The sequence below is a fragment of the Castor canadensis genome, chromosome 2 (assembly GCF_047511655.1).
Source record: "Castor canadensis chromosome 2, mCasCan1.hap1v2, whole genome shotgun sequence".
Lineage (NCBI taxonomy): Eukaryota > Metazoa > Chordata > Mammalia > Rodentia > Castoridae > Castor > Castor canadensis.
This window is the reverse complement of record NC_133387.1, coordinates 193,377,307-193,390,866: the sequence shown is the minus strand read 5'-3', so window position 1 is coordinate 193,390,866 and position 13,560 is coordinate 193,377,307. Positions and strand designations below refer to the sequence as shown.

The following is a 13,560-nucleotide window of genomic DNA, read 5'->3' as shown; positions in this document are numbered from 1 at the left end:
TAGAAACGTGCCACCACACCCGGCTTGAGGTTACTTCTCTTAGTATAAGATTTCTAATTTATAAGGACTCATCATAAGGAGAATTCTGAAAATGGTTATTGGACTCTGGCAAAAATACAGGTAGATGACCGTGGCCATTCCCAGAGGTAGACCCTAGATTTCAGACCCCCCCAAAAAAAGTACAACACACCAGTATATTTCCACTGTCTTTGAGAGTCAGTAGGAGTCTCCAACCTCCAAACTTTGCCACATGAAAACTGCAAAACTCAGGTGTGAGGTTTCATAAGGAACACCTAGCCACTACCTACAGGAAGCTGCCCAGGTCTGCCACCTTCTTGCTTCTTTGTTATTTACTTCTTGGCTTACATCTCAGACTCTGATTCTCACCTTCACCCTTGCTTGGATGTAGTGATTTGATCACTGACAGCAAACTCTCCCCCTTGGTCTAATCCTTTAGTTCCTTTTTCTCACCATAGTAATTTGCCTTCCACATACCTTTCCTATTTTAGACCATATTCCATTTTTACAAGCTGTACCTAGTGACTCTCTGTCCTCCTTGAGCACCTGACTTGTCTAGATTTATCAATTACAGTAGGTAGAATTCAGAAGGGAACATCAGCCCCCTCCAATTGAAGGTACATTTACTACTCACATGGGATTTTTGACAGGGTTACCTGAATTGGTCTTCCGTCAGGTGTCAGCACCTCTTCTGAAAGCTCCATCATCTTCAGGGCCATCAGAGCAATGGGTTTGGCGTGGCAGAGGCTCTTCCTGTGAAGCCCCGCTGCAACACAGTATGCATCGCCTATTGTCTCCACCTGCAGCAATCAGACAAATCAAATGCAAACGTATGATAATGAGTCAGAGGGGAAGTGATTAAATATCTGCAATCACAAATGTTGCTGAAAAACATGTCAGGGAGACATCAATAAATTAAGCAATTAGACAACTGAGTGTAATCACAGCAGAGTTTGCAAACAGCCACAATCAAATGCTGACATTCACTCCAGGGCCGTTCATTATCACAACAGACGATCACTGAAATCAGGAGCAAGTGGAATATAAAATAATTATCCCCACAAAAAGAGAATTGCCAGTATTTTGCCAAGAAAATTGCCAAATAATCACCTTTTCAAGAGCCACCCTCTCATCTTCTTCAAACTTTCAATAGTTCTGCTCTCGCAAAGCATTTGTTCCCCAGTTTTTCTACCTCTCCAATTGCAAAACACTTTTACATATATCTATAACTTGTTGTCAAGTCTGCTCTTCTTTATTCTTAACAATCATAATACCTAAAATTTCTTAAATTCATACTCTGTACTATTAATCATGCCAAGCACTTTGATATTCTCTCATATTCTCACCGTAAGGAACTAGTATTATTTATATATGAGAGGTGAGAAGTTGAAATCCATCCATAAACATAAAATTAAATAGTTCACAAGCACTGTTCAGTTTCTTTCCCGGCCCTAACCTAATTTGATTGTCAGTATCCATTCTCACTGGCAATTGCTGTTATTAAATATTTAAAAATTTACCTAGAATAAAACCCAGTAAATTTCTAAAGTATAGAACATGACATAGAATTTGAACAATTTATTTTCAGAGGAAAGTTCTCCAATTATCTCCTACAGATATGGTAGTAAAATCCTTAATCGTTCTAATATGGTTAACTAAACAAATATGATGAGTGTGTATTAAGTGCCAAATTCCAGCATCACCTTTTCTATGAAGCCCTTGATGTTCCTTTCATTAGTACTTAGTAAAAGAACTAATCCTTTTCTCTATTCCGTTTCAACAGCACTGTCCGTGTCTCTGTGGTCTAGTATAATCAATGTGCATCTGTGTAAAATCAATACATATCCCCACTAAGATGTCAGCTCCTTAAGTATGGTGCCATCTATTCACAATAGCCAAGTTATGGAAACAGCCAAGATGCCCCACCACTGACGAATGGATTAAGAAAATGTGGTATCTATACACAATGGAATTTTATGCAGCCATGAAGAAGAACGAAATGTTATCATTCGCTGGTAAATGGATGGACTTGGAGAACATCATTCTGAGTGAGGTTAGCCTGGCCCAAAAGACCAAAAATCGTATGTTCTCCCTCATATGTGGACATTAGATCAAGGGCAAACACAACAAGGGCATTGGATTTTGATCACAAGATAAAAGCAAGTGCACACAAGGAAGGTATGAGGATAGGTAAGACACCTAAAAAATTAGCTAGCATTTGTTGCCCTTAACGCAGAGAAACTAAAGCAGATACCTTAAAGCAACTGAGGCCAATAGGAGAAGGGGACCAGGAACTAGAGAAAAGGTTAGATCAAAAAGAATTAACCTAGAAGGTAACACACATGCACAGGAAATCAATGTGAGTCAATGCCCTGTATAGCTATCCTTATCTCAACCAGCAAAAACCCTTGTCCCTTCCTGTTATTGCTTATACTCTCTCTACAACAAAATTAGAAATAAGGGCAAAATAGTTTCTGCTGGGTATTGAGGGGGTGGGGGGAGAGGGAGGGGGCAGAGAGGGTGGTAAGGGAGGGGGTGGGGGCAGGGGGGAGAAATGACCTAAGCCTTGTATGCACATATGAATAATAAAAGAAAAAAAATGATCACCATAAAAAAAAAATCCACCTTGGGCTGGGTGTGTGGCTCAAGTGCTAGAGCTCCAACCTAGCAAGCATGAGGCCCTGAGTTCAAACACTAGTACTGCCAAAAAAAAGTAGTCCACCTTAATTTATAAAATTCTGTAATATAGTTAATATCAAGGGACATGACCTCCAAATATCCCTTTTCCCCACAATTATCCTGAGGTCCTCTTAACAAAATACTTGAAAATGGAATTGAATCTCTAATACAATATTCTAGCTTAATAAAATCTCTCAAACACAGACAAAACAAATAAAAGTAACCTATGTACAACCTCAAAAAAGAAAAAAGCATGGTGCCATATCATTTTTTATCTCTGTACTCATGGTGCTTAGCATAGTGTCTAGTGCTGCTTGGTAAGTGCCTGCCAGATGAATAAAGAAGTTATCATCCATGTTAACCCTGATTATAATATCACTCTTTCTAATTATTTGCTTCTTTTCACTATTCCTTTCATGAGCACCATCTAGGTCTTTGTATCATGTGGAACTGGATAGGAAGAAATGTGACTCAATGGTATTTTGGACCATCGATAATAAGAATTTCAAGATATTATGATAACATTTAATATCAATAATTAAATTCCATGTGAATGCATTACATTCTTTTTATAACCTTAAAAAGATGAACTGCCTTAGATTCATTGAGCACTAACTTAGAAAAATTATGAGAACAAAGCTCATGGGACTCCAGTGCCAAACTCATCACTTGATTATCAGGAAGTGTGCATAAAAATGATTAAATGTCCTCATACCTATCATGACTCTCAGAATTTTCACTTCAAGTCTTGTTTTCTGATGCCAGGAAATGGAAATAAAATTATGTTATAAGAATACAAAGACAATGTGAGTTGGCAAAGGTTTTATTTTACTTCCCCAAAAGGATTCCCACTTAGAAAGATATCAAGTAAAAAATAAACATCTAAAATGTGGCCATGTACTGTTTTCCCTAGTAACACAGTCTTTGGAACCTCTCACATTATCCCATTCTTTTCATTTCTATAAAATTTTAAAACCCAGAATACTGTCAGAGCTATGTACTTCAAAGTTTAATTTCTGACTTTCAGTTATCAGAACTCATAGATGGAAATTTACTGGCATGAATTATATTGCTTTGCAATGACGCTGAACATACACGTTGCTGGAGCGTGATCTCTTTTAGAGTTTCTGTCATCATCGCCCTGTTATCATTTCTATAATATTTTCAGCAAAAAATGAGTTTTAATAAATATGAATTTCTAGTATCTGGATCGTAAGAATTCATAAAAACTAATTAAATGTTGCACTTTCTTCTTAGGAAGGTGATATGAAAGCATGGAGAAGATGTAGAAGATGGATCAAACCATGCTACTAATTGATGTAATACATGAATATTCTGTGAAATGAAGGAAGGGCAAAACAAATATATGCATAATTTGTGCATAACAAAGTCATGTTAAAATCTATACATGATCATACAAACATTTCAAAACACTTGGTTTCCAAATATTTGAAGTCAGGTTAGTTATCAGAAAAAACAGTAACAAGAAGGTAGGCAAGAAAAAGACATCAATAAGCAGTGACACATATTAGGATGTGAGATTTTTACAATTATTTATAAACACACAACACACAGGAAAATATCCTAAAAGATATTGATTTCACAGGCTACACTATATTGTGTTGCAGTCACAATGTAATCTGCAAATCTTATGCCTTACAACAACAAAGGTTTCTCATTTATGCCAAATATTCATGTGGGGTAAGAGATTGGGTAGAGGGGAAAACTCTGGACCAAATTTCCCTACAGGAACAAGGCTCATAGAACCTTCACATCTGGAGCCTGTTGCCATGCAGGGGAAAGAGATTCTGACAAATTGTATGGAAGCTCTTACAGCTTCATCCTAGATGTGACATATGGAACATCCTTTCATGATTCATTCACCAAAGCAAATCACAGGGCCAGACTTCACGTTAAAGGGATGGGAAAATGCAAACTACCTCATGCCCAGAAGAGAAGAACCAGAAATACTTAGTGAATCGCATTAATGAGAACATGAATGAATAGGTAATCATTCAGAATTTCTCAAATACCCAGATGTCTGTAATGTGGAAGTAATATATCTGTGTGATGTTTTTCTTTCCTTCCAGACACATTCATTTCAGCGTCTTGACCTGAAAATCTTGGTGAAACACTAACACTTTTCCATGAAAGCTCCAGTTTTTTCTCTTCTCCCTTCATAAAGACAGTTCTCTACAAGTTTATCAAAAATGAATATATGTGGGAATTTTAGTGGATCCCCTTCCAAGTAATTAGTTGACTTTGCTTCATAAGGAGCAGGAAAAGTGAAAGCATTATGTTTTCACTTGAGTTTACTTTCTGCAGTTAAACTAAAGTGAAACAAACAGAAATTGTAAACATGCTGCACAAAAACTGTTGATAAAGTTGACTGTGTTCTGAATCCCTTTGCAATTGCCTCAGAATTTTCCAGGTTTTAAAAACAACCAGCACCTTCTGCATCTCACTTATTTTCAACATTACCAACCTGTTCTGGAATAACATCAGATAAGAATAAAGATGACTAAACACTCCTGGAGATAGGAAAGGTGATGCTTACGCATATGTCTACACAACCTTACATCCTTTCTCTAACACAGAAGAAGAAGCTTCCGTGAGAAAAATATTATGCACAATTGCTGTCCTATATGTTACTCCAGTGGCTTTTATGAAACTTTCAAGAATTCACCCATCCTGGACTTTTTTTCAGCAATTTTAAATCATATCCTCACATTACTCCAAAAATAAAGATGGTGTAAATAAATTTCTTAGAACTATGCATTCATCTCTTCTCTATACTTTATTTTAATTTTAGATCACTTAAAAGAATTTGTTTTAGTTCCTCATAGAATTTCATGCCCTAACATTCTTTTCCCTTCCCCTTCCCTACAGGTGAATCCTGAAAAAAAATACCTGGAAATTGTTTCTCTCAGGACTCAGCCATCACTTTCTTCAAGTATTCATTCTCTATTTCTGGGCCTTTACTTATATTTTATTTTTCTTTTAATTTTTTGGAAATGACGTTATACCCTGTGTGATGGAAAAAAAAATCTATCACTCTCACAGTGTGCAAATGTGTGGGAACGAAGTCTTCCCCACTAGATATTAACTTAACTTTATAATCCTGTATCCTAGATCAGTGTTGGGAATGCCCAAGACAGTTTTCATAAATGCTTTAAACTCCATGCAACTCCCTGCATTTAGGGGTCAGTAATTTCTAATATCTGATAAGGAAAGATTTCAAATACAAAACTCAGAACCACCTATGTAAGAATCACCTAGAGGGGACTTGTTAAAAATTAGGTTCCCTGGGCTTTATAAAACCAAAATCCAGGTATAAGTCCCCACTGTCTTCATCTTCACAAGCTCCCAGTTGTTTTTTTATGATTCCCCAAATATGCAGACTTCTGGTATACTGTATGAGTTAAAAATAGTACAACATTCACCCATATATATGCCTTTTTGAAAGAGTTAAGGGGCTTTCAGAAAGGAGAGAAGCACTCCTACCCTGAACCGAGGCCACTGTTATCTACTCCTTCTATGACTTCCAGTTTACTCATAGGGCTAATAAACTTTTACAGACATTTTCTTAATTGTCAGAAATGTAGACTACAATTCCCAACTCCCAGTCCAAAATGCTCACATGCATCCACAACCACACACATACACCACACCTACACATTCCCAACACACCCATACATCATACACCACACACACACATCACACACCACATACCCACCACACACATACCACACACCACACACACAGAGACACACACATCACACACACCATATACACACCACACACACACACACACATACACACACACAGGACCACCACACAACCCAAGTGCTCAGAATGATTTGGCACAGTAGACATTCAATGATCCATGCATTTGTTGAGTTCAGTTAAACAGATCCAAGTGAATTGTACATAATGACTTAGAAATTCAAAGGGAAACAATTTTAACTAAGGATTTACTGATAAAGCTACCTCAAAATACATCTTTTCACTGTTTAAACAAAAGTCTGTCTAATTACACTCATTTTGGTTGAAGTTTCTGACCCAAATACTGCTTTTAAGGGTGTCTCTACAGTCCTCAGCTTTACAGCACTGGAAAGGAGGTCATGGCTATAAATAGAACAGTGAATTGGCCTGGAAACTATTCCCAAATAGGGAAAAATGGACTCCAAAGGACTACCTATCAAAGAAAGCTCTTCTTCTGATAAAATTCTCAGTAGATCCATCAATGTAAATTCCAGATCTAGCACAGGAATTTCAATTATGTGGGAAATACTGGTACCAGGACCCAGGTCACTTAGCATAAAGTTTATTAAATATTGAGACATGTTAGCAAAGAAAAACAAATTGAAATATCCAGTCAGTTTTTCATTTTAAATCCTCAAGATTAGATGTGGGCAATTCAAAATTTTTCTGGTGTTTGGTAGTGTCCTGTAAGACCTTCAACAATAGGGTTCCAATTTCCCAGGTTCATCCATCATTCTTATTCTAATTTATTCCATCTCCCAATCAAAATGATCAGCTTAATCGCCTTTGAGAATTTTTTGTACCATCTACCACTGTGCTTATATCCAAATACATTGCTCTTTATAAAATAAATAGTAAGAGTATATTATTTTTAAGAAAAGTTTTCTGTAAGTCTCTTATGACTCAGAACTTTAAACCTGTCCTCAGAAATGTTGAATGTCTGCTATATTTTCAATAAACACACAAGGAGTGTTAAAGTTGATAGATGTCACAAAAGTGAATAGTGTGGTCCAATTAGCAAATCAAGTGAAATACTTCATTAAAATTTGTTTTTCAAGAAAAGATATAATCTCCACAAATTTTACTGCTCTTATATATTTATGGAATAATTATCTTTTATCCCCTCAGATTAAGTAAGTTTTAAAATATTAAGCTCCCCTAACCCCTCTTTCAGAAATCAAATTTGTCACTTGCTCAAGCCCATCTCTTGCACCATATCTTTGCCGAAAGTATCCCCAATTCATCAGCAGTATACTATGGAACCAATGGAACTTGGTTTTCCACCTTTTATACTACAGTCAGTCATTGTGTTTTGTACTATACCCAACGTCATCATATCATATCTAGATCACTAAATCATTTGACTTTGAAATTAAGACCAATGGTTTTGTTATCTTTTTGAGTCCTACAGAGATTAGCTTCATGCTAGCACAGACACTTAGAGATTTATGACTATTATAAAGATCTTGATCATAAACTAGAACAATATAGATAATGTGTAAATTACCCTTCAAGATCAAAGTCTTTGATCATGGTTCAAAAATGTATCTATCAGTTAGCTCACATTGATCCTGCATTATGCCAAAACAAAGGCCTATTGAGCCGTCAAGAAATTTGCATGAATTCTAGCATGGAAAAAGTGTTTCTTTTATTACCTAGATAAAAGTGACCACTTCCTTCAGTGTTCCAACATTCATCTAACATTCTTGTACTCAAACATCTCATAATGGCCCAGGTAATGCTACCACTGTCTCACCCGTGATATGGAGATACTCTCCTTGTACTCTTACCCATTCCTCCTCCCTCAAATCTATACCCCACACTACATTTAAAGTGTTATTTTATAAAGTGAATCTACTCAAAATTCTTCAATGACCTCCTTTTACTCTTCTAATTAAACTCAAAATTGTTGAAATGACTAAACAGGTTTTAATTCCTACCTACTTTTCTATTTTTATTTTGTTCTACTCTTCTCCATTTTTCAAGCTTTAACCAGACCAATTTTTGCTTCACTACTCCTATTTCATCATGTCTTTATTCTGATTCAGAGTGTAATTCCACTGCTTGGAACCTTTTCCTCTCCCTGTTCCCTCTACCTAATTAACTCCAGTAAGCTTTTTGATCTCAGCATATAGGTCACCTCACAAGTGTCTTCTCGGACTCTGCAGACTAAATCAGGTATCTCTATTACATGCTCTCAAAACACTACATAATATTTCTTAGTCATTCTTATTGCAGTTCATAATTGCACACTTTCATGATTGATGTTGTCTTCCTCATTAGACTGCAAACTCCATGAAGTCAGGAATCACAACTGTTTTTCTCACCACTTAATGTGGAGCCTGACACATGGTTAAGATCTCAGGAAATATTTCCATCAGGTCTGAATGAGTGAAAGTGGTCATTCAAATTGTGGATCTCCTTAATATCCTACAGTCTTTTTTTTGAAGAGGGGCAGTACTAGGGTTTGAACTCATGGTTTTGTGCTTGCTAGGCAAGCAGTTTACTAATTAAGACAAATATTCTGCCCTTTTTACTTTAGTTTGTTTTTAGATAGGGTCTCATGTTTTTGTCCAGGACTGGCCCAAGACTGAGATCCTCCTACCTTTGCCTACTGTGTAGCTAGAATTACAGGCATGTACCAACACAGCCAGTTTAAGTCCTGCAGGCTTGACATATACCAAGCAGCCTTCTGGAATGAAAAAAATCTTGCCTGAGCAATAAAAAATCCTTCATAATCAAATTATTTAAAATCTTAAAGCCTCATTATATTCTTCTTTGAAAGGCAGATAATATCTACTTCACAAGATTGCCGAAAGTATTAAATGATATGACTTTATATATCTCTAGTGATAATAGTAATTTTGATCAACTTATCATTAACTGATTACATAATTATTTATGTAATGTTTATTCTCAAGGCTCAATTATAAACACCTAAGACTATGAGAAGACTCAAATAGATAAAACCAAGCAAAAGACATTACAACTGATACCACAGAAATGCAAAGGATCATTAATACTATGAATAACTGCATGACAAGTGATGTAGAAGAGATGCGTAAGTTACTAGAAGCATACAGCTCATCCAGAATGAATCAAGAAACTGAAATATGAACAAGCTAATAGCAAGTAAAGACACTGAATTAGTAAAAATCATCTCAACAAAGAAAAGCCCAGAACCTGGTGTCATCACAGGTAAATTCTACCAAGAACTTAAGGAATGAATCCTAAACCTGCACAAATTCTTCCAAAAGACTGAAGAGGAAGGAACATTTCCAAATTCATTTTGATGACCAAGATGAGCCTGATACCAAAGCCAGATAAGGATATTTACAATAAAAATAAAATAACAGGTAATGTCCCTGATGAAAAGAGATACAAAATTCTCAACAAAATACTAGCTAACCAAATCCAACAGCACATTAAACGGACCATATATTATGAGCAAGTGGGATTCATCCTTGGGACGCTTAGCATCTGTAATCGGTAAATATGATATACTACATTGATAGAATGAAGGGGGAAAAACATATGATCTTTGCAATAGATGCAGAAAAGACATTTGATAAAATGTGGTTGCTCATTTATTTTAATAAAAGCTCTCAACAAATTAGGTATAGAAAGAACATACCTCAATATAAATTTCACCCTTCAATGCAAATGAACAATTATCACTGATCATATGGAGTCAACTGAGTCATTACAAACTACTTGTTTGTCCTTGTTACTAACTACTTTGTATGAATGACTAGTTTTTAATATGTGCACATTTTGCAATTTCAAGTTTTATTGCCAGCTGGTTATTCTAACATGGTTACTAAAAAAACAGTATCAGTTTTTCTTCATAACAAATTATTGTCATTACATAACTGTTTTGAACATCCTGAGGACATCTAGCAGAGAAGGTGAACAGACCATTTATGTCTCCAACAAGGCAGATGATACCTGGGTATTTGATGAGTTTGCTATAATGGAAATTGATCATCTAGATTGCACAGCTACCTCTGACTTATCTGATAGGATATTGTCAATATCCTATCCTATTTGCAATCTGCAAATCTTATTGATTTTCATCTTTAAAAAATTTAAGTAATGCTGCTACACAGCGAAAATACTGTAAATAATTCTCCCACCAGTTAACCACTTAATCATAGTGGTTTAAAATGTACAAATTCTTTAAAGCAAAGTGGAACTATTCACATTTATTAAATACAAACTGTGTTCCGGTCACATTGCTAAATGCTTTCATTGCAATATATCACTTATTTTTCCAGAACAATCCTGTGGTACAGGTGTTATTATAGCCTCTAAAAATGAGTTTAGGAAATAGCAGAAATGTTATATAAAGTTAGTTCTGATTCAGTCAAATGCTCATGTTTTAGAAAACAATGCTTTAAGTCATTCATGTATAAGTAGGTAGAGCTCCTAAAGAACTAGATACAGACCACGCCAAAGATAGCTCTGGCATTTATATACATAAAATTATATGTATATTTTTCTTCATAAACTTGCATCTTGTCTCTAGTGACTTTGACAATTGCCAAACAGATTCCTTCTCTTTAAAATGAGAACAGTAATACGTCACCACCCTATTCTAAGGCTGAAACGAACTAATAACCTAAAGTCCTTATTATAAGGACCCTCAATGCAATATTTGGAGGCTGAGTTGGAAATTATAAATTGCACTTGAATTGAAGCCTAGAAGCAGTAATATAACCAGGTCTCCTTTTTTAAGGTATTCAACAAACCAGCACTCTGTCTGAATGTGCACTGGAATCATAAAGACTTGTTCTCTTTGGCTCTAGGAAGTTAAAGAGGATCTTTGTGCAAAAGTTAGAAGAATAATTTGAATGTAGTAGAAGATTCTTAGGAAAATCAATGCTCCCAACAATGAAACAGACTAACTGAAGTATATCTGTAGTACCTGGAGAGATTCAAACATATGCTGCAGTCTTTTGATAGGACAGGTGGAAGAAATTTTCAAAAAGTCCTCTTACTCTGAAAGGCTGAAATTATGAATTCTCAGTTTTGGAGCTATATGCAGTTGGCTGGGAAAATGTTCCCAAAGTACAAAGCAACCTCCTGTCTCCCTGTTAATAGATTATTCATCTATGGCAAGTTCTAAATTACTTGAGTTTATTTTTGCCAACATCTTCTAAAGAAGAAAAATGAGAAGGTAACTGTCACATAATAAGCCCGCAGCTAACATCACACTGGAGAGTAAAAACTGAAAGCTTTTCTTATAAGATCAGGAATAAGACAAGAACATCCATTTATATTCAACATTGCATTGGAACTCATAGCCAGAAAAATTAGAATAAAAAAGAAACAGGAAGGAAAGAAAGGAAAGAGGGAAGAAAGGAAAAAAATAGAAGGGAGGGAGGAAAAAGGCATCCATACCAGAAAGCAGGAAGTTAAATTGTTACTGTGTAAAGATAACATGGTTTTATATGTTGAAGACCCTAAAGACTCCATAAAAACCTATTAAAGTTAACAAATGAATTCAGTAAAGCTGCAGAACACAAAACCAGCCTATAAAATCAGTGTGTATCTGTGCACTTAGAATAGACCATCAGAAAAAGATTTCTTTTAAAAAATCTCACATACAATAGCAACTAAAACAGCAATATACTTAGAAGTAAATTTAATCAAGAAGGCAAAATATCTGTAGGATCTCTTGCTCCCTCATTTTTACCTCTCTATCCTTCTTTAACAGGCCTTCTCTGACGTACCATTAAGTTCTAATAACCTAAAAGTATGAAATCAAACCAGAGTACTTTTTGTGTTTCTATTAAGCACTGGACACATGTTTATGTACACACAAACACATCTCCATCCAAACACACGTACATACATAAAATACACACACACACACACACACACACACACACACCTCACTCACCTTACAGGCCCAGATATATTTACTACAGCAATAATAACCAGAACTCATTCTTAGCATTTTACCTAAGACTTATTTAAAGTCTCATAAAATATAACTATGTGGTATATAAAATTAATCTGATGATGAAAATGAGGCCAATAGTTGAAGTGAAGAAAACTCCAAGCAGTATTTAAGATTGCACCAAATTGCACAGCCTGACTCAGAGGAATGAGAAGAACAAAGAGAAGGATCCATCTCTCTCCTTGTTTCTTCCTTATCTCCAACCTAAGTGCTTGCCAAAGGCACAATATTAATGAGGCAAAACCCCCTTCTGTAATTTTTAGAGTATTATGGTATTTTGAAACTGACAACATAATCCTCCTAGTAGAAAAGATAACACAACAGAATGCTTATCTTTGACTTTCACCTCACCTCCTAAGGCATATAAATTAGTTTTTTTCCACTCAATAAAACTGTGCTAAAAACCCATGCCAATTTCCATAAAATTTTGTTAGCTTCTATGGGAGTTAGGCCCCCTACTAAGGAAGTGAGATTAATATGCTTATTGAACAAAAGAATGGATAAGCTCAAAAATTTTTCCTTCAGAAATTTCTCTTTTCTAACTCATTAGAAGACACTGTTGCTTCATTCTCAAATAGCAGCAAAAGAAAATGACACTGATGTTGATGGAGATCATTTAAAAGAGCTATTATAAATCTTTAAAAGTGTTCAATTTCAAAAATATATACACTTATCATTAAAACAAAAAATACACTAACCTTGGTGGGGGGAACGAACCAGTTACTCTTTGCTAAAAGGAACTGGCCTTTAGTGTTAATAAATGGAATAAAATGATATATACATATTTATAAAATTCCAAGAATAACCTAAGTACTTTGAAAAGTTCTTCATTTTTATTATAAAATAGAACAAGAGGAAAAGGGAACATTTCATTTTTTCCAGCAAAATCCAATTCATGCTGAAGTGACATCTTTGAGATTTTGCTTCATTTCCTGAAGGCTGGCTGAAGGTCCAGTGGACAGATGGCATTAGTAGCTCCACATCTTCAAATGTCAAGACAAATCAAAATTCTTGGGGCATAAAGTTTTGCAGCTTTGGAACTTTATGTGAGAAATGTCTGCTTTAATCTCCTAGCAAAAGGACTAACGATGAGTAGTTAAGCCTGTAACAGCTCCTTATCCAATATACAAATT

General features: G+C 35.5%; 1 protein-coding gene across 1 annotated transcript in view; it reads right to left on the bottom strand.

Annotated features, from left to right (window-relative positions):
* The window catches only part of Gucy1a2 (guanylate cyclase 1 soluble subunit alpha 2), a 278,955-nt gene that overhangs the window by 87,807 nt on the left and 177,588 nt on the right, over nt 1-13,560 (bottom strand). The window contains exon 6 of the mRNA XM_074066806.1: nt 675-818. Within this exon, the coding sequence (XP_073922907.1) occupies nt 675-818 (144 nt within the window). The remainder of the gene's footprint in view (nt 1-674; nt 819-13,560) is intronic.